Source organism: Tympanuchus pallidicinctus, unplaced genomic scaffold (genome assembly GCF_026119805.1).
Source record: "Tympanuchus pallidicinctus isolate F22 unplaced genomic scaffold, pur_lepc_1.0 scaffold1, whole genome shotgun sequence".
Classification (NCBI taxonomy): Eukaryota; Metazoa; Chordata; class Aves; order Galliformes; family Phasianidae; genus Tympanuchus; species Tympanuchus pallidicinctus.
This window is the reverse complement of record NW_026294618.1, coordinates 6,095,979-6,117,351: the sequence shown is the minus strand read 5'-3', so window position 1 is coordinate 6,117,351 and position 21,373 is coordinate 6,095,979. Positions and strand designations below refer to the sequence as shown.

At 46.6% G+C, this 21,373-nt stretch overlaps 1 protein-coding gene and 1 long non-coding RNA gene across 2 annotated transcripts in view; one reads left to right on the top strand and one right to left on the bottom strand.

The window, feature by feature from the left end:
* Window positions 1-21,373, top strand: part of RAB10 (RAB10, member RAS oncogene family) — a 38,027-nt gene that overhangs the window by 962 nt on the left and 15,692 nt on the right. The window contains exon 2 of the mRNA XM_052693704.1: window positions 20,272-20,332. Within this exon, the coding sequence (XP_052549664.1) occupies window positions 20,272-20,332 (61 nt within the window). The remainder of the gene's footprint in view (window positions 1-20,271; window positions 20,333-21,373) is intronic.
* Window positions 1-21,373, bottom strand: part of LOC128086011 (uncharacterized) — a 159,478-nt gene that overhangs the window by 125,724 nt on the left and 12,381 nt on the right. The gene's annotated exons all lie outside the window — the stretch shown is intronic.

Genomic DNA, 21,373 nt, shown 5'->3' with positions numbered 1-21,373 from the left:
CACCATCTTGTTTTGCAAATCAGATGAGATGAGCGCTTCTTAGCGAATGCTTTTTGGAGGCAGTCAAAGAGAATCAAAACCCCCGTGGTATCTTGTGGTGGTGTGACGGGTGTAAGCACCAACCACGTGTTGGAAGCAAAGGGAATGTTTCTGTTGGTTTGAATTGGATCTGGCTTTGTGTGGTTGATACAAATCCAATCACGGAATGGTCTGGGTTGGAAGGGGCCTCAAGGATCATGAATCTCCAACCTCCCTGCCACAGGCAGGGCCACCAACCTCCACATTTAATACTATAAGTATGCTATCAGGCAATGCAGCTGTTGTCCAAGGGTAGTAGAACACGCATGCCAGTTCTTCCCTGTTGGTGCCCAAATGTCACCATGAGAACTATAGCCGGAATTATAGAATGTAAAAAGGCATTCATAGACAAAACTTGAATAATTTGAAGTTAAATAAGGCATGTTTGGGTTTGAAGGGCAGCAGTGTGCCAAGAGACAGTCGTCTGAAGACTCTTCAGGCTGCAATCTGCAGTTTTGCTGAGGGGTTGTTTTGGTAGGGTCACGATGGTGGCTTCATCTTGTCTCTTGACATCTCATACTTTGGCTGTTGAAGGCTGTATTTCTTTTGCTGCCAGGGCCATAGTGTGATTCTGTGTTGCTTGTCAAGTTCTGGCCCAGATCACGTGGCGTGGTATTTGGAGTTCTCTGGGAAGGTTTGTTTCCATTCTCAGTTAAAAATAGTTGGTGTCTTGGGTTGTGAAGTCAGCAGTGGCTGTTGCTCCAGAGATCTTCTGTTCTAATGGCCAGTGACTTTAATAATTAGTCCTTGGGCTTAACCACTGCAAATTCTAAGCTTTCAGGCAGAATATTACCAGGCTGATAGACGAATGTGCAGCAGCAGGCTTTGGAAGCATTTATCAGCAGATTGATCCCCATTGGTATTTCTGGAGTAGGTAACTGTTCGTAGAACATGTATGCTAAAAATGAGTTCTATTTCCTAAACTTCTAAGTAGAAGTCTAGCTGTGGTGACTGTGGACATGAGTTGGGTCGTGCTTCTGTCTTCACGGTGGAGTGGAGCAGATTTTGGGGGGCAAATAGGTTTTCTATGTGGTATTAGCTGTATGAAGATAAATTAAATGGTTTGTTTCCTGAGTTCTTCTGTATGTGGTTGTTTGATGAGGAAACCTAATGGGAAGGTGTGCGTGCAGGCGATGCCAGTTGAAATGGAGACTGTAGATGAACACCTTTAAAAGGCAGCCCACTCGTGAAGGGAAGCTGATGAACTCTTACAGTGGGTTCAGTCACCTCCCCGGGTAGCTGCTCTCTGCGTTGTTACAGCCCAGTGATTGAGCAGTCTGTCTGAAAACGGGTTCTCTCACACTGCTGCTGGTAGCTCTGGTTTTCAGACTTTCTCAGGGTTTCCTCTGTTGCAGTGGTAACGTTGGTGGTGCAGGAATGCAAAGGTGAGTGCTATGGCAGCTCCTGGTGCAGTCGGTGCACAGGGCTGGTTTTGCAGGAGTCTTTGACCTGTAGCAACAAGGAAGTGCCGTTCCTGTATCGCTTCTGCACGCAGCAGATGACATTGAAGGTGAATGGCTTATTGGTGAATCCCTCTTTGTGTTTAAAAATAAATTGGTAGCTTGTTCGCTCTGATTCATGCTTTGGTGTTTTCAGAGAGCTCCATCAAGGACCTGAGATTGGGAGGTGTGTAAAATGCATGCAGTACCAATGGCTGTGAGCAGGGGCTGGTTCAGCCTTTGCAGGGAAAGGCAGATGTCAAAGAAACCTGCTTGTGTCTAGAAAGACTGTTGCCTTTGTGCAGGGAGGGAATGTTTAATTCTATAGTAGGCTCGTCTATACTTACAAATAAAAGCACAGTAATATGCATTTCCACTTCACCTTGGCAACTTTCATCTGTGCACATCTTTAGAACTGTTTGGGCATGCTGCTGGCTGGCAGTTTGGGTATAATTTCCTAGAGCTGTGATTTGGTACGTTGTAATGTTTGACTTTGAATCACTTCAGCCTGAAATTTCCTGCAAAAACAGCAGTTGAGCTTCTGGGTGCGATGAGGTCCGTGTGTGAATGACTGCACTGCCCTGCCTAGTGGCACTATAAATAATCCAGATGGCTCTTCTGCAAGAATCCCTAAGTCATCGTAACCTCCCTGACGAGAGCAGGGCCCTTGTCTCCAGTGCTGCCTTGCTGTTTGCAGGTAGAAAGTGAGTACATTAGAGTAGCCTTCGCCTATCACGCGCTGTGTTTGTTTTGAATGGCTCTTCAGTAATTCTGTGGTGCAAGAATCTTTGCCAGTGTTTATTTGTGAGAAAGTGACTGTCGGGTTCTGTGTTTGGGTGCTCTGCAGCTGGGCTGGATCAGTGAGAGCTGCTTCCACAGCTGTGCCGTTGCTCCCACCTATCCCCAAACACCACTTAACTCAGTGCTTGCACTCCTGCCTCTTTGCTTTCAATTCAAAAAAGGTCAGTATGAGTACTTTCCAATCGATACATGCTTGAGATCTTATATTTCTTTTGTCAGTTTGATAGGATGAGAGGCGATGGCCTCATGTTGTGCCAGAGGAAGTTCAGGTTGGCTGTTAGGAAACATTTCTTCTCATAAAGAGCAGTGCTGCAGTGGCACAGCTGCCCAGGGAGGTGGTGGGGTCACCAAACCTGGAGGTGTTCAAGGAATGTGGGGACGTGGCACTGAGGGACGTGGGCATGGTGGGGTGGGCTGGGGTTGGACTTGAGGATCTGAGAGGTCTTCTCCAACCTGAGTGACTCTGTGATTTTCATCAGCCTCCAACGCGTCAGGTTGATGACAGCTGGAAGTGAGCCGTTGCCAAGTGAGCTGTCAGCTCCACAGGAACACACTGGGAAGTGCTTCAGGGGCAGCAGGTGAAGCACTGCCCTTCAGTTCTGTGATGTAAGCAGGTGGAGAGGGCTTGCCTTTCAGGGATGTCAGTCTGAAGGCATGAATGTCAAAATTGAACGTGGTCGCCTAATTGCAATTGTTTGACGAAGTAAAATGCAAATTGAGGTGAGTCAAGCTGTGTTTTCCCCTGAAGCCTGACTAATTCTAGTAAGGTACTAAGAGAACAAAGAATATCTAGTCATTTTGAGTTCCCCCCCTCAAATACTGTTGATTTAAGTAATGCTTTCCTGGGTCATAACCCACACTGAATGTATAGTAGGTGAAGAACAGAAACAGAGAGCAACTGCAGCTTGTGGGGTGTAAATGATCCTGCAAATCCAAAGAGATTGATTAAAAAACAGCGTGATTCTGAGATATGATCACTGTGTATCTCATTCTGAACAGGGGAAAGTCTTGATGCCAAGAAAACTGTGTTGTTTGATAGCCCCATTACATAGTATATTAATATTAGGGAAAAAAGGAGTTACTGATAATAAACACGGGGGTACAGCTTGCTGTTTTGGCTGCTGTGCTCTCTTGCTGCCCCAGGATGGAAACCCTGAGAATGCTGCTGAGCTCCTTGTTGATGCACACCTCCTTTGCCCGTCCTTGAGCTGATGTGCCTCTGCCTGCAGCCTAAGGTGTGAAGTGAAATGAGAAGACGTGCAGAGGCTGAGTTGTGGTTTCAGCAGGAAGGGCACATAGCAAATATCAGTGCTTTCACTCCAGGGTGAAATGTGTTTCAGATTTGGAGCCTCTTGTGAGTCTGTGTGCATAATCCATGGTCATTGGGTGATGGAATGGCTGTTGATGTTGGTAGAAAACTTGCTCAGGGCTGGGCAAGGAGGGACGAAGATGCGTTTAATTTAGACACCAAGGAGGGTTTTGTAGTGCCTTGCTGAGCAATAAGCACAGCTTGGGGGGAGCAGTGGAGTGCTTGCTTTATGACTTCTCCATTGTGTTCAGAGAAGGGCAAGGGAGCTGTGAAGGTTCTGGAATGCAAGTCTTATGGGGAGGGAACTGGGATTGGTGGGTCTGGAGAAGAGGAGGCTCGGGGGAACCTTCTTGCTCTCAACATCTGGAAAGGTTTCAAGTTTTGGATCAGTCTCTTCTCCCAGATAACTACAGATAGGACGAGAGGTGATGGCTTTAAGTTGTGCCAGGTTCAGGTTAGATGTTAGGAAACATTTCTCCCCTAAGAGTGGTGATGCAGTGGCACAGCTGCCCAGGGAGGTGGTGGGGTCACCATCCCTGGAGGTGCTCCAGAACCATGGGGATGTGGCACTGAGGGATGTGGGCAGTGGCCATGTTGGGTTGGAGTGTTGGGTTTGGGGATCTCAGAGGTCTTTTTCAACCTTAGTGATTCTATGATCTGCCTGTTTGAAAAGTCTGTTAGACCTCTCCTCTTTATCCCTCGGATGTGGGAATGCTTCATCTTTTCTCTCCTTGAATATTGATATTTCATTAAAGAACCCATTGATAGACACTTAAAGGGTTTGCTCTGCTCCCTTTTTAACAGTGGGGAATCTGGAGAGGGGCTGGAGCTGCTGCAAGGCTTCCTCAGTGTTGGGTGCTTTGGTACAGCTTAACTGTGGGGCATATTCTCCTCTGTGTGGGTATAACTAGAAGTCTGTGGGTGTAACTAGAAGTCTTGTCGCTTTTGTGTTACTTTCTGTAGTTCAAACAACTTGAGGCTTTTTCCCACTGGGATCATGACTTTCATACTGCGTGACACAGAGAAATGCCTGCTTTTGTCTTGTGTTTCCTAAGTAGACTTAACACTCCCTGAGTGAGGCCTGCTGCTGCTAAGGATGGAATACCCACACTCACATCCGTACTCGCACAACTTTTTCCTTCAGGATGCTGCTTGAGCTGCTGTCTTACTCATATTCAGGCTGATGACCAGCTCTGCAGCCCCCAGGCTTGCTGAAGCACTTGGTGGAATGGAAGCATCTCTTCCAGGTGATGTGATCCTGGCAAGGCATCCTGCTGTGCTGGGAGTACTACAGTCTTCAGCTTTAGCTAGAAGCACCCTTGGCCCCGAACCTGAGCTCCAGAGCCCTTAGAAGATGTGACTACAAACCAAGTGAGACTGCTTACTCACCTGTCCTTTGGTTTATGAGGTTATTGGAAAGTTGATTGAAACTGTCATGGATTTGTCTCAAACTCTTGTTTTTGTTCCACTATGGCTGAATTCCCTCAACAGTTTGCACCTTGTCCTGAAGGAAGAATTTTGTCTGTGCTCGGGTGGCTGTGGCTTCACCTGACTTCACCGCCATCCTGATCTTCTAGAGCAAAGGCGATTCATTTTACTTAAGATGCTGAGTTATTGGCCTTCAGATAGCTGCATTTTAAGACAAGGGAAAGCGGATCCAACCTAAAAGAGAGCAGATTTAGCCTCAATATAAGGAAATTATCTTTTCTGATGGTAAGGGTGGTGAAGCAGTGGCACAGGTTGCCCAGAGAGAGATGGTGGGTGCCCCAACCCTGGAGATATTCAAGGTCAGGCTGATGTTGCTGTGAGCACTGATGGAGTTGTTGGGGTAGATGGCCTTTGAATTAATGCCCTGGTGGCTGGCAGTGGCTGAAGTGCCAAGTGGCATCTTTCTGCTTCCTGTTCTTCTGGTGTGGTCTTGTCCCTTGGTCTTCTGCCCACCAAACCTCAGTGGCAGCTGGCTTCCTCGTTCTTAACAAACGTGTTTGCACTTCTGGACCTTATGGACTTCACCACTGCAGGTCTATAATAAATGTCTGAGCTTTCATAATTAAGAAGAAAGTTGGCTGTGCTGGCAGCAGTATCTACTTAGCCGTTCCTTAGGTAGCAATCTTAATTTCACGTGCTCCTGACACTTGGTACAAGCAGAGCAGTCAGCACAGGCTAACTGTCTGGGCTCCTCCTGTAACTGGGGCAAAGAAATGAGGACTCCCACCCGTTGGAGCGTGGCACTGCGTGTGCCTCTGTCACTTTAGAGGAGGCAGAGATGTGTAGCTTAAATATAGCTGTCTAATTGTTGGCTAAATGAGTCCCACCAATGCCTCAGTTTCATTAAGCGTGTTGTGAAGAGCTTTCATCTCAACTGAAGTTTTTGATCTTGCCAGTAAACAACAGAACAGATGTTATTTATTTTTAAGCTGCTCAGATTTCTGGCGAAAACTAAGATTCTGATGGCTGGCTGGTTGGGTTTTGTACTTTGCATTGGTATGCGTGAGACAGCATGCACCAGCAGTATTGCAGTGAGGTGCCTATTTGCAGACTAGGTGTGGACTATGGGAGCTGCAATAATAGGCTTAGTGCAGGGGAGGTGTAGCCAGCCTTGTTGCAGCACGCAGCAAGCTGAGGTATCCAAGGGAGTCTCATAGAATCACAGAATCATAGAACAGCTTGGGTTGCAAAGGCCCACAGTGCTCATCCAGTTCCAACCCCTGCTGTGTGCAGGTCACCAACCAGCAGCCCAGGCTGCCCAGAACCACATCCAGCCTGGCCTTGAATGCCTGCAGGGATGGGGCATCCACAGCCTCCTTGGGCAACCTGTTCCAGTGCCTCACCACCTCTGGGGGAAAAACTTCCTCCTAATCTCCAACCTAAACCTGCCCTGTCCCAGTTTAAAACCATTCCCCCTTGTCCTATCACTGTCCACCCTCACAAACAGCCGTTCCCCCTCTTGTTTCCATCAAGTACCGGAAGGCCTCAGCGAGGTCTCCTTGGATCCTTCTCTTCTGCAATCTAAACAAGCCCAGTTCCCTCAATCTTTCCTGATAGGAGAGTTTCATGGCCTCTGGTCTGCCTTGGGAGAGCTTTGGTGATGCTCTGAGCAGAATAAATGTGTAAGCTGATACTTGGCGAGTGGGAACGTCCTAAATCCTATGGTGGCTGTGTCCCTCACAGCTTTGCTGACTGGTGCTGCTGCAGTAGAAGCAGTGAAACTTCAGTTTGTACGTACTATATTTAACACTAAGCACAATGCTATTCTTTGCAGGCTGGGTAGGAAATGATAGGCGTGTCCTCCAGCAGTGATCCTGCATTGAAAACTCATGCAGAAAGGTCTGGGTCACAGCTTATCTCCCACCCGGGTCCGTGGGACCGGTGCTTCTAGGCTGCAGTGCTTCCTGCTGTAGAGATGGTAGTGTGCATTGCATATAAATTATTGCAGACTTCCAGTTCTCAAATATTGATGGTTTATGCTGACAGAGATCAAAATTGGCTTGGGAGTTACGGCAGAGTGTCTGGCTCAGTTTTGCTGTTGAGAATTGGAAGGGCTGGCACATTACCTGCACTTTGCTTCTGTGTGTTTTGTGACTTCCAACGGCTGGCATGGCTGAAAGCAATCAAATGTAGGTCAGTGGGTTCAGCTGGGAGAGCGCGCCGTGCTCGGTCTGAGCACGTAAGCCGTGGTCTCATGGCTTGGTTCGTTAGGCCTAGCAGTGGGGGGTTCTTAATTATTGAAACAAAAAGTAACCCGGCTTAGTTCCTGCATTCAATGAGTCACAGAAGCTGTGAGGGCAGAGAGCTTCTGCTCTCTTCTTGAGCTCCTACTGCATTCACTGGCTGGATCTTCTCATGACCTCAAAGCCCTGAAACGCACTGCTTTGGCAAAGTTGGTGCTCTTTCTGTAGCAGAGAAGACAAATCCACTTGCCTTTGTGTATTAGCTTTCTTGTCAGTCTGGTGGGTATAAATGAGCCAGGGTAAGTGTGAACTTGAATTTTGTTTGTGTGTCACTTGAGGATAGCGTTACCATTATAGCAAGCAGAGACGAATCTTCTGTTTCATAAATGGAAGCAGTGGACAGGAAAGCAGATTTGCGTACCCTGTTTATTTTGGTGCCAACAAATATAGCATAAGCAGGCTGAGACACACAAAAAAACCAGTTCAATCAAATGCCATCAAACTTCACCGCACTCAGTGCATGTGCTTGGCTCTTCAGAGTGGAATTGCAATGAATTGCTGATTTATTTTTTCTTTTCTTTGCTGAAGTCTTGCTGTGAATTCAGGTGTGACACCCAATGGGATTTGCTGGGGAGATGTGGCAGCTTCAGTGATGAGAGCCCTCTGTCTGCACCATGCCTAGGTGGAGCGTGTCAGCAAGTGAAGGATGTCATGGCAGAGAATTAGATCAGCCCATGCAAATGACTGACACCGAGAGATTATTCCTGCATGGGAACAGCTGTGAAGGAAGTGCTATTTCTTGCTAGAGCTTTGTTTCCTTTATTCCTTACTACCTTGTGAATAAAAACCTTATTGTCTGTTTAGTCCCTCGGTATGCATAAAACATCACTGAAATAGGTCCTTTGTTCATTTTCTTTTGTTTTGTTTGTGGGAGCCCTGTGTAAGGTTTAGCCTCTGGAATAACAAAACGATAAAGTTTCTTTCTTCTGGAAGAAGTAACTGCTTGTTGCAGCTGTACGTGGTTTCACTGACTGGAGCAGCAGTGTAGGTGGTGTCAGCAGGAAGCTTTGCTTGTCTCTCCAAGCAGGGATGTGTTTTCCATTGCTGTTGCAGCTGTGCTTGCATGTGACTCCAGGGAGGAATGTGCTGAGGTGAGTGGCTGTCCCCTTGCCACCGTTCTCTTTAAGGCCACCGCAGGTTTTCCTGTTCAACATGCTCTGCCAGCACCGAGTGTTGCAGATTTCACCAGGCAAAACTTGAATGAATGCTTACAGGTGAGGTGAAGGCAGGAGGAGAGGATGAGAAGGCTTCGTAACTGGTTCTGCCTTGGCTTCTGCCCTCATCTTATCTGACAAGATGCTTGCACCAAGGTGAGACAGAGCGTTAGTCTGGGATCTCAAGGTTAGTGTATTTAGTGTGAGTGTCGCCTCGCTGCACCTGAAGTTGGTGGCTGTCATGCTTTGAGCAGGTCGACTGTTTGCATCCTGCTCTAAGGAATGTGCTCTGAGAGGGGCAAGCTGCACAAAGTCTCTGGGGTTCTGTAACTGGATTGATGCTTAGACATTAACAGTGATTAAGTGCAGGGAACAGCTGTTGCTTGATATCCATGACCTGTTGTCTACATCCATTTTACTGGAAAGTGCTCCTTGCTCTGGTTATCTCCTGAACTTTGCCCAAACCCTGATATGGAGTGTGGCAGCTCTCAGATCAAGCTCGTGAGATCAAATCTATGCCACAAGCACCGAGTCCACTGGTTGCAGTTTTCACCTTCCACTTTGGACGTGGTGGCCATCGTACTTTGCATCCAGAGGTTGCAAGGAACCAGGTTGTTCTGGGCTCCTGTAGATGCAGCTTCACTTCAGTAAGAGATCTTTCCCTTCGCAGCATAGTGAGGCACCTCTGATTGATGTTTTTAGCTCATAAATCTTAGTTCTTCCCCTTGCAGTGTCACTGTCCTTAGGTCAAGGGAACACTGTGTTTAGTTGCTAGCTTTTTGTTTGCTGGGCACTATTTGGTCAAGCATTGGCACAGCTGCCCAGGAGGTGGGGGGGTCGCCGTCCCTGGAGGTGTTCCAGAACTGTGGGGATGTGGCACTGAAGGATGTGGGCATGGTGGGATGGGCTGGGGTTGGGTTTGGTGATCTGAGACCTTTTTGAACTGGAATGATTCTGTAATTTAAATGAATGCATTGGATGAAGTCAGGGAGTGAAGTCTGAGATGTGTAAAGCTCCTGCTAAGTCGCCGTCCCTTGTGTTACTGAATGTGGCAGTGACATTTTATAATATCCCCCTGTGCATTTGTTGGGACATCGACTACAGCAGTGTGCTGTGCATAATGACAAGGCCAGGGGCCTCTCTGTTGGAGGGAAGCAGACCTCATGTTCTGCTTCTGAAGAAGGTTAAGTATTTTAATGAGGTGACGAGGCGGTGGAGGATTGGAAGGTTATGGTTGCTTCGTAGCACAGCATAAAGGTGTATGGAAAACAGTTCACAGCACATCTATCCTCCATCACTTGATGTTTTTCCCTTGAATTTTGCACTCAGGTGCTCTTAAAGAGTTTCTTACAGCAATGTTGACTTTTGTTATGATCTCCAGAATTACCATATAGGTGTTAGCTTATGTTTATCTATATACCTCTGATTTTAGAGTAGAGAGAGAGAAGGTTTTGGTGCTCTCAAAGACTGTAGTCTTGACCTAGTTTTAATATTCAGGCTTGAAACTGATGCACAGAGGAAGCTTGCCTGCTTGCAACCTGTCTGCCTGTTTGAAGGGAAGCGAGAGCACTTCAAAGAGAATTTCAAGTTAGGAAAGTGTCTGTCATTGATTCTCATAGCTCTGAATTGTGATGCTGAACTTGGCTGCCTGTGTCTGAACTGCCCAGTGGTTTTGGCCAGAACAAGAGTCAGACTGCTCTGAATGCTCCACCAAGGCAACTGCAAGTGGGAAACGGCAGCACTGAGCGAAGATCCCCTCTTCCTGAAAACTACAAAGGTGTGAATGAATTCAGAGACTGGGGCCTTTTTCAGATCAGAAGTCTGGCTGGGTAACAGAATCACAGAATTGTATCACAGAATTGTAGGGGTTGGAAGGGACCTCCAGAGCTCATCGAGTCCAACCCCCTGCCAAAGCAGGTTCCCTATAGCAGGTCGCACAGGTCTTGAACATCTCCAGAGAAGGAGACTCCACCACCTCCCTGGTGGGAGGTGGCCTTTTAATCATTTTGGGGTGTTGTAAGCCATTTGGGTAGATTTGTCACCTGAATGAATATTCAGCTGGGTTCCACTAATCTCCAGGTCAAGGCTGGTTTTCATTAATTTATTTCATAGAAGCGTGGAGGTTGGAAAAGACTTCTAAGATCATCAAGTCCAACTGTCAACCCATTCCTGCCATACCCACCAACCACAGGCCTCAGTTCAGTTACTTATTTGTTTGTAATCTGTGACAGCATTTGGCAGCACAACAAATGCAGGCATCTAGATTGGAAGAATTAGGTCACACTGAAATTGCTGTCTTGCAGAATCACAGAATGGCCCGAGTTGGATGTAATCTCAAGGATCATGAAGCTCCAACCCCCTGCCACATGCAGGGCCACCAACCTCCACATTTCATAGCAGCCCAGGCTGCCCAGGGCCCCATCCAACCTGGCCTTGAACACCTCCAGGGATGGACGGGGCATCACAGCCTCTCTGGGCAGCTGTTCCAGCACCTCACCTCTCTCTCTGTAAAGAACTTCCCCTGACATCCACCCTAAAGTTTCCCTCCTTCAACTTCAAACCATTTTCCCTTGCCCTGCTGTTATCTACCCTAGGAAAGAGTTGACAAACTCCCCTCCTTTCATATAGGCTCCCTTTTATAGGCTTTTTTAAGAGAATGTCACTGGCAGGAGGTGATCTGGCAATAGTGCTCCTGCCCATGTCCTGCAGTCTCCTTCACAGACAAATTCCAAAGGCAACAATATTAGTTACTGAGGTAAAATATTAGTTACCAATATCAGCTACGGGGGTGTTGTGGATTGGAGCTGGTGACTTCATGATAAGGGAGTGAATGTTTGCTTAAGTGAGGGAACTGAAAGGAGGTGTTTAATAGGTTATGTAAGCACTTAAGTAAGGTCCTTCCTGGAAGGAGACTTCTCAACTGGTAGATCCAATCTGAAGATGGAAGGATTGCCAGCATGTGTGGGAAAGAGGAGCAAAAAAAATGGGAAACTAATCACATCACTGTTTGTGGCTGGTGGAGTTGATCTGATTAAATCCCTTGTTTCTGTTGTTCTCACATATCTAGCCTGATGGAATCTGAGCTCTCAAACAGGACACTGCCTTCCTGGATATTTTCTCATACCTGGTTGTTGTGGAACTGTCTTAAAGTGCTAGTATTAATGAAGTGCGTGTTTCCGAAGACTTCATGTAAGATATTGCTCATTTAGATGTGGCTTTTGGTGAATGCTAAATTGTCATGACTTGAAACCTTGCAGAGCAGGAAGAGTGAGTTCTTGCTGCTCTTCCAGTTTGCACATTCTGCACTGGCAAAACCTCAGTGCAGGAAAGATGAAACAAATAAATTCACTGAATGTTTTACTACCACATAAACCCTTCACCTGCTGATACGTTTAGTGTTGAGTTACATTTCTAGTCAGTGAACATGAAAAATGATGGAATTAGATGTAGGGAAGAGCTGATAATCATAGAATCATAGAATCACCAAGGTTGGAAAAGACCTAAAAGCTCATCCAGTCCAACCGTTCACCTATTCCCAATAGCTCCCACTAAACCATGTTCCTCAACACAACATCCAGTAGTAGATCAGTAGATCATCCAGTGGTAGATCAGTTGTCTTGGACCATGGTGATCTTTGACTTAAAATCATAGAATTGTAGAATGGGTTGTGTTGGAAGGGACCTTTAAGCTCATGTAATTTCCACCCCCTGCTATAGACAGGGACACCTCTCTCTAGACCAGGTTGCTCACAGCCCCATCCAGCCTGGTTTTCGGTGCTTCCATGGAGAGGGCATTCACAACCTCACTGTGCAACCTGTTCCAGTGTCTCACAGTAAAGAATTACTTTCTGATATCTACCCTAAATCTACTCTCTTCTGCATTAAAGCCTTTTCTCTTCATTCTGACTTGATCGTCTTTGAGTTCTTGTCCAACCTTCATGAGAAGTGAGTCATTGTGGAGTCATTTGCGAGCGTGAAAGTGGTTGGGAATACTTAGCATGGATTTACCAGGGGCAAAATGTGCTTGGCTGTGCTCAATCCAGCTGAAGTTGTCGGATTGGAAGCTGCAGGGGAGAGGAGCAATGGACATGGACCTTACTGAGCATTGGCATGGTCTGGAAGAGCACAGCTGTCATCCAGCTGGAACATCACAGTGCCACTGGGTTGCTGGGCTCACAGCGCTGCTTGGAGCTCTGGACTTGACCTGCAAGCTTTGTCTCACCAAGGAATGCTCCCTCCTCCATCTCCTTAGTGGCCTTCTGCTGGAAACACCAAAGCTTGTCACTGCCCTGTACTGGAGGGGCCCCACTGGGCACTGTTCCTACCTGTTCTTGTGATGGTTAAGGGTTCAGTCACAATTGCTTTTTGGGGGCTCTTAGCTCAGCCTGCTCTGGCTCTCCTCTTCTTCTGGGGCACTGAGTTCCTGGAGACTCTTGCTTCTTAGCAAATCATACAGGATTTTACTTCACTTATTGAATGCTTCTGTCCTAACAGTGAGTGTGCAGTGGGTACAGTAAGTTATTTATAGCTCACTTTGTTTTGCAGCAGTTTGTTTGGAGTTATCTTGGGCCAGCAGTAGAAATCAGACTGCTTGGCTCCAGGTATTTAGTGGGTAAGAGAGACGTGTCTGCCTTCTCTGTTCTCCATCTGCCTCTGTTGTTCTGATTGCACTTAATTTTTTGGAAAGCAACGAATAAACTTCTTGCAATTTTACAATTCCAAAATTTCTCTGCAAAAAGAGAAGGCAGCAACTGACTGATGGGTGCTACCTGCTGCCATTTCCTTCTCCCTTCCTCTTCTTTTCCTCCCCTCTTGTTCCCTTCCCCGAACCAATGCAGTCTGGTTCAGAAACGTTCTTCTATATAGGTACCTCATCTTAGTTTTGTCTTACAGCAGTGAGTGCATGATGACCCTTTAGGTTCTGGAGTTGCATGCAGTGGTTGGTGCACTTGCAGATTTTCTCTGCAGGTTGGGTGGGTTTTTTTTTTTCTGTTTTTTTTTTTTTCCCCCCAAAACTTGCATTCAGTGACCTTGGTTTTCATCTTGTCAAATCTTCAGAGGGAGCTGCTTGTGCTGTTGGTAAGTTTGTGTTAATACTCTGGTTTCTGTTTCTTCAAGGAATTCATTGGCACACGAGTGCAGGAAAGGTGCAGCCTCCTGTATATGCATAGCACACATGCAGCTCCACATACATGCACGTACACATGTTCACAAAGGAAGCCACAGCTGGTCCTATTTACTTAGCTACCAGCTTGTTTGCTCCTGAGATTAAACCTGTGTGAAAGCTGGAGAGCAGAGTACCTTCAGTCCTGTAAAACAGGAGGTTTTACTGCCACAGCTCTTTGTGCCTCTTTGGAGGTACAAACCTGCTTAGTTTAGACTGTAAGCACTGTGTGTTTGCACCTTGTCAGGCTCTGATACGCTTCTGATGGCTTTGATTGCATCACTTGTTCTCTGTTGTGGTTGTATTACCTTTCCATCTTCCCACTTTGTTCCTTCCCCACGTAGCTGAGCATGCTAGGTGTGATCAGGGCTAAAGACAAGCATGAGTTCAAATGCTGCATAGTCCTTGCCTGCTGTTAAGTGAAGTCTTCAGGTTAGGGAAAGTAGTTATGACCTGAAGTGCCAGCTCTTCACGCGGATCTGCAGTTTCTCAATATTGCCTAAAAGTAACCAAGGTGTTCAAGCTTCCTCTGATGATCTCATTCAGAATCAACTTAGTGAGCAAGACTTTGAGACTTTGTCTGGTGAATCCTTGTATTGTTCTATTGCAATTATCCCCTTGGGAAAGAAAACTTGATCATATAATGACCGAGTTATGCTAAGGTTGGATGAGACCTCTGAGATCATCAAGTCCAACTTTTGTCAACCCATCCCCACCATGCCTGCTGAGCACGTCCCTCAGTGCCACGTCTACCGAAAGGAATTGATAGCCAGGGAGATTTCCCTGTTGGCCACATAGAGAAGCCCATGTCAGATCTGAGCTGCAGGGAGGAGGACGTGGTTCCAGCCCACTCAGAGACCGGTGATTGAGTTTTGCCTCCTCTGTAGGTGAATGCATGGTGGATCAGTGTTTCAGAAGGAATCGCCGTGGGGCTGAGGAGACCTGCCTCAGCTCGCTGAAAGCTGCCTGCTGCTTCCTTTGTCAGCTGAATTTTGCTCTCGATGATAAAAACGGATGCTTTTGCCAAAGAATGAGCCTGAACAACTCAAGTTTCTTGTCCACTGTGCTCTGAATCACCATTAGTTTGTACGCTCACTAATTCCTGAATGCTTTATTAAGAGTAATACTCCTGATATTCCTAATGGTCTGTTAAAAAGATTGCAGAATCCCAGAATGGTAGGAGTTGCAAGAGACTTCTGGAGCTCATCATCTCCAACCCTCTGCTAAGGCAGGTTCTCTAGAGAAGGTTACAAAGGCAAACCTTGAACTGCTGGGTGCTTGTTCCTTTTCCATCACTTGGACCAAGTGAAGGGAAATGTGCCAGGAAACCTCAGGGAGGTTGCAAGAATTGCTGTCTGTCAGGCAAAGGGAGAAGCCCTGCTGGGAAAGGCTGCCCAATTCCTCTCCACCTGGGAAAAAGCCATTCTTTGGGTTCCCTTCTAGGGAATCAAAATTGAGATTATTACCAGGTAATCGAACTTTGTCAGTTTGTCAGCTATGAATTTGCTGCTTGCAATATCAAAGTAGAGTTCAACATAAGTTTTATTAAGAAGATTGGTTGTTGGTTTTTTGTATGTTTTCAATAATTCTTTAAAGCTAAGATCCTTTAAAAGAGATGATGCTCTCGTGGAATCTGCATGTACTTGCACCCATCTGTTGAGATGCAGTCAAGTAGTGCCAATATACCTGAGCAAAAAGTGGCCATAGAATGGTTTGGGGTGGGAGGGACCTCAAGGATCATGTAGTCCAACCCCCTTGCCCTGGGCAGGGCTGCCATCCCCTAGATCAGGTTGCTCAAAGCTCTGTCCAGCATGACTTTGAAATGTCTGTATCTACTTGAGATATCTTGACCCAGGAACATCCTGAAGCTGATACTCAGCAGAGATCAGGTCACACTGAAATCACAGCGCTCCAGGGTTTTTAATGCAAAGAATATTACCAGGGCATCCTGTGATAAGGAAGTAGGCAGATGAGATTCTGTGTACTGGGGTCACATGTGTCCCATACTGGTTGTCCCAGTATTCCATCTATAATCACTTTTGAAAAGAAGGAACGTGATAGGGAGGATATGTTCTAAGGCTTCATGTGTCTTTGCTTCCAGGAGAGGTGTAATGAATTCGGCAGAAGATACCATGGATGAGATGCCTAACTTCAGCTGCTTGAATAAAAGATGTCTTCTTTCTTCTGACACTTCAGAAATGTGGTTTGGTGGACGTGGTGGTGAGGGGTCGAAGGTTGGACTTGATTGTAGAGATCTTTTCCCAACCTGCATGATTCTTTGGTTGTCTGAACCAGTTATCTGTGCTTTTTCCATGGAAAGAGGATACTTTCAGCTGTTCCTGGAGATCTCTCTTTCTGTACCATTCTTGAAGAGGAAAGGAGCTGCTGATTTAGAGGAACACCTTCTTAGGCAACGTCAAGTCTGTTGGACCTTACCCCGAATTAATGCACTAAGGACTCAAATGGTTATAAGTGTAGATCAGGTGGCTTCTGTTGGGCTGTGTTCTTTGGAGCATGGAGTTTGCTGCCATTCCTCTGAGCTGACTGTAAAGAGCTGTAACTCGGTTAAAGCCTCTGAAAGATAATGTTTGCACTTACAGCGCTGAGCGTGGTTGGGAATGTTGTGTATTCATCCTGTGTAGGTATGAGTACCTTGTAAATATTTTGAAAGACCCAAGTAATAACTGGGATCACAAAGAGTTTAATTAAAACCAGAACTCCATCTCTTGTCTGATCCTCTTTTGTATCACACCAGTGGGTGGCTTGCAGATGGCTGCACAGTGAGTCACTGCACTTTTGCTTTCCTGCACTGCAAATGCACGGTGCAACTGCAGTTGCAAAGCAATTACTAACCAAGGAAACACAAGAGGTGGGGTGCTGAGGCCACTGTGCTGCTGCGGGTTGCCTGTCAGCATCCTGGGGCTGCCCACTGGGGCTCAATGGTGGCTTTGTTGGGGAAGAATGCAGGCACAGTCCGTGCTGCCTGCGAGGGGCCGGCTTATTGCTGACAGGGAGTGACAGAGGATGAATGTCTCCTTCTCTCATGCTGATGGCGTCCTGCCTTTCAGTTTTGGTTTGTGATTTAACGGCAGCAGAGGGATCTCCACAAAATCTTGTTGGGGCTGGGAAATGTGTAAGGTGATACACAGCAATGGTGATGCATTTATAGTACTCTGTTCTGCTGTTACAACTCCTGGGTCTTCATTAATGTCTTTCATTGAGAGCGATAGAAGCCTCAAACTGCTGAGCAAACAGTTCTACATTCACCAAGGCCATCAGGTATGTCACCCTGCACAAATACCATTGGAATGTTTTGTCCACAGTAGTGGCAGCAGTGACCTCTGCTGATGCTCAGTTATAGGAGCTTCCTTGCAGTGGCCTGGTGCACAAATCTTGGCTTCCAAAACCCCTCCTGGCCTGCAGCTGACTGAGCCTTGAGTTTGGTTCTTTGTGAGTCTGTGGCCCAAGAATGAGCTGGGAGGCCTGGATGAACTGCCTGAGGCTTCCTTATTTAACTGGGTGAAAAATATTAAAATAGAAACATTCCCACATTCTTAATTGAAAAGGCTGCATTACCTTGAATGTGCAATAGGCTGGCCATGGGCCTCCAGGTTTCTCTGTGAATTCCAGCGTGCCCTGCTGAAGCTGATGAACGTCTTATCAACACTTAACGAGGGAATCATGCTCATCTTTAATTCATTAGCTCTCTCATTATCCCCCCATGACATCAGTGTGTCTGTTCAGCACGCTGTTCAGTTTTTGTGCCCATTACTGCCTTAAAACTCCTTCCTGACCTACATGCTGCTGCTGTAACCTGGCTGCTTGAAGCGAGTGGGCAGAGCAGCCCATGGCAGCCAGGCAAAAATCTCATTTTTTCAGTCTGCTAAAACTACTGTGAAAGCAGTTGGAGGCAAATAGTCACTGCTATTTATAACATTTGTTAGGAAGGCTGAGCTAGTATTACAATGTAATTGGAGTGGAAGCTGAGTGTAACATGGAGTTAGAGATTTGTTTTATCCCTGAATACTGGAGTTAGCTAAATCCCTCTCAGGGAGGAGAATTAATTTGTTTGGGTAGGTTAACAGCTCACTTTATCTCAGCACACGCGCAGAGCGGCTGTCAAACATCCTGCATCATCTGGGCAGAGCTCGAAAGCAAGTGGCACTGGGGGAAATACTCTTAAATAAGATCTTTTGGCAAATGCCAGGGGCGTGTGGTGGTGGAGATAGTGTTGCTCTGGTGTGCTTCGTCACAACCAGCAGCTTGGCCAAAGGCCCTGTGCTGTGGATGTCAGTCATGCTGACTAAGCCCTGCTTGGGGCAGCTCTGTTCGTTGGCTTTTGGTCGTTCAGCACATTGGTTTATCAATGATACCAGTTGTATTGCTTCACGAATGTAGCTTAGTTAGCAGTTTCTTACTCCTGATAGGTTGGACCTGCCAGCTCCCAGTTGGCCAATTAGGAAACATGGCATGCTTACCTGAAATTAGAGTGTCTGCATCCCAAGCTGCCGCTGTAGCATGGGGCAACAGCTACTGCGTTTAATCACAGAACTGCTTTAAATCCTTGGAAATGGGGAGTTCTGCCCCTTTGTGCTCATCTTGGTGCTGATGAAAGACTTGCTGTTCTCACAACCTCTGTAAGAAGAGCTGTGTTGGGTGTTTGTTCAAGGCCCATTCTCCCTTATTGCTCCATGGCCACCATTTGTCCCTCAGACACAGCCCTCCTGGGATGGGAAGGCTTTGGTGTCCTTGCTGAGAGGTAAAAACCATTTCCTAGCTAACGTTTTGTTGTTACAATGGAAGACTGTGTGCAGTGTATTGGAGTGAAAGGGGTTGAGCTGGGCAGATTGGAAGCAGGCATCCCACGTAGACCCGTTGTGTAATGGTGCATTTCATAAATTCTGCTTAACTTTCCTTGGTACAAAATAACCTTGCAGAGCTGGGAGGGAAGTCTGTGCTTGCAACAAAGTCCAAACAGATTTGGGGGAATTACGAGAAGTTAGCAGCGCTGATTTGGATGGAAAGGCAGACCTCGGCATCTGGCTGCTGTTAGGGCGTTGTGCTCCTGCTTTGCAGGCTGCAATCTGTGCAGGCTCCTACAAAGGAACGGATCCACATGTTGTGTGTGGGGCTGCTGGGCGTCCCTCCGCTTGGTCTGCTTTGTGTTGAAACCCATTTTGTCTGGGGAAGAGCAGACGGTCTGGGCATGCTGCACAAGGGAGGTTTCACCCAGCTCTTGTGTAACGGTGTCTCTGTTTCCTGGTCTCCAATGGAAATTGCACGCTGGGTGCGTGTGGCATTGCATTCACCTGTCTTAGCACATCTTCTGGGTTGTCTCCGTTGATCCATGGCTCTCTGTGGTCACACCTGAGCTGTAGGCCTTTCCTCTCATCGTTAGGTTCTGCTTCTCAGAATTCACAGCTAGCATACACATAACATTACATGAAATGGCTCTCAGCAGCACTGAGTGTTTCTGTCTTCAGGATCATTGAGGGTTTTTTAACTGTCCTCTCTCTGATGCCTCTCATTCTCGTAAACAATTTATTATGGTAGAATTAATTATGAAAATATGAAGTTCTGGTTTCAGTGCTACTGACCCATTGTCAGTTTGGTACTTCGTGCTTCTTGAAGCAGCTGTCCTTTGTCTTCTCAGCCAGCCCTGGTGAGCTCCACTCCTAACAGACTCCCTGCAGTGCCATGCAGCATTTGCACAATGTAGCATGTGAACTATTTCGTCTTAGCTGGTACTGAAAGTAAAGCCTTAGCTGTGCTGTGTCTAGATGCTGTGCTCGTGTGGAGTGCTGAGCCTGGGGAGGTTCAGGTTGGATATTAGGAAACATTTCTTCTCCAAAAGAGCAGTGCTGCGGTGGCACAGCTGCACAGGGAGGCTGTGGGGTCACCATCCATGGAGGTGTTCCAGGACTGTGGGGATGTGGCACAGTGGGCATGGTGGGATGGGCTGGGGTTGGACTCGGGGATCTCGGAGGTCTTTTCCAACCTGAATGTTTCTATGATTCAAAGAGGACGTGGGGCCCTGTGTCAGATCCCAGCAGCATGGCTATTTCTGATGGTCGGGTCCTGTTACACACGGTGTGTTAGCTCTGACTGCTCTGAGCAGTGCCCTGCAGGCTGCAAGCAGGGAGATTGCTGTGATTAGTGTTATTTCCACAAGTGGATTACTTGAAGGGGATTAATAGGCAAAAAAAACCCCAAAGCCAATAAAAAAAACCTTGCTGTTTCAGTTAGGATCTTACAATTTGTACCTACGTTCCAACACCTCTTCCTTTAGCAAGTTCTCAAAGCAATTGCAGAAATTTCATGTTTTTTTTTCTCTTCTGAGCCACAAGTGAGAAAAATGTGAAGGCTTTTGCTAAGGTTTGTCATAAGACTATAAAAATATCACCTGGGGGTGTCAGTGGCTGATGGCAGCCCCTTTGAGTGCTGGTTGTGTTTGTAGGCACTCGCACTCCACCTTTGTTGGTTACCCTTGATTTAGCTGGTGCTGCAAAAGAAAAGCTGTTTGTGTGTCAGAGTGTGGAATTGCTTTTTGTAATTAAATACCAATGGTTTGTTTATGTTTTTTTTGTTTATTTTAGGGATAGACTTCAAGATTAAAACGGTTGAATTACAAGGAAAGAAGATCAAGCTACAGATATGGTGAGTAGCCAAGCCAAGAAGCCGCATGGTGCCATCCTCTGGGTGCTTTCCTTCAGAAGCAGATTCTCTTTCCAAGATTGCACTGGGGAATCTAATTTTGTTGGAGCTGTGTATTTTCAGAAGTGGAGAGGCTCCAAGTGTAAAGTTCCCTTCTTTTTTTGTTGTTTTTAAGAAACAGGGAAGAGATGAGGTGCTGCATTGATAGCTGCTGTTGCTGGGCTGCTCTTTGGGACGGACTGTTAACGCAACTCCTGGTTGGGACGACAGAATCCTTGCAGTCTGTGATCTAGTGGGGAGTGTTTTAAAACTTGAATCCTTAAGAGTTGCTTCAAATCTCAAACTTTGCATTGTCAAGTGACCTTCCTTTGCAGTCCACCTCCATGCTTACTTTGTATTCTTCCATAGCAAACTAGAGAGTTTCTCAGCTGGCTGTTCCATAGGAAGCCTCACATGAAGCTGGATGTGCATTGTTTTCCCTCTGTTCATTCTGCATGTCTAACTTGCATAACTTTTTCCCCACTTCTTCCCCATTTAATAGCTCTGTGACAAGTCAGATCAGGAAAGCTAATGGCTTCTAGCCCGTGTTTTTGCTTCAACTCCCCCTTCAGCTGACTGTGTGTACTGCTGATGCGTTCTCTAGCTGTGCTGTTCACAGCATTTGCCCCTTTTTGTCCCCGTTCATTAAAAAACCCATCTTGTTATTGCTACTCAAAGCATGCATCCCATCTCTCAGTTGATTCTGGTATTGCAGTCCTGCCAGCAACTCCTTAGCAGAACCGGGGCAACTTAGTTACTTTGGTTTGTGTTCTGCAAGGGAAAGAGTTCCTGAAGTTGCTTTTCCTGTGTAGACTGGTCGATAATGAAGCACTTGGATGAAGTAGCTCTGTGTAGCACTGGAATGCTTCATCAGGGAGCCACAAAGGGCAACCATCTTCATAAGGGCAATGTTTTAGATTGAGATATCTGAAGTAAGAGGAGTATAGATCAGCTGCGAGCTGAAAGCAAGGCAGTGAGGGAAGGCATTGAGAGAGCATTAGCTAA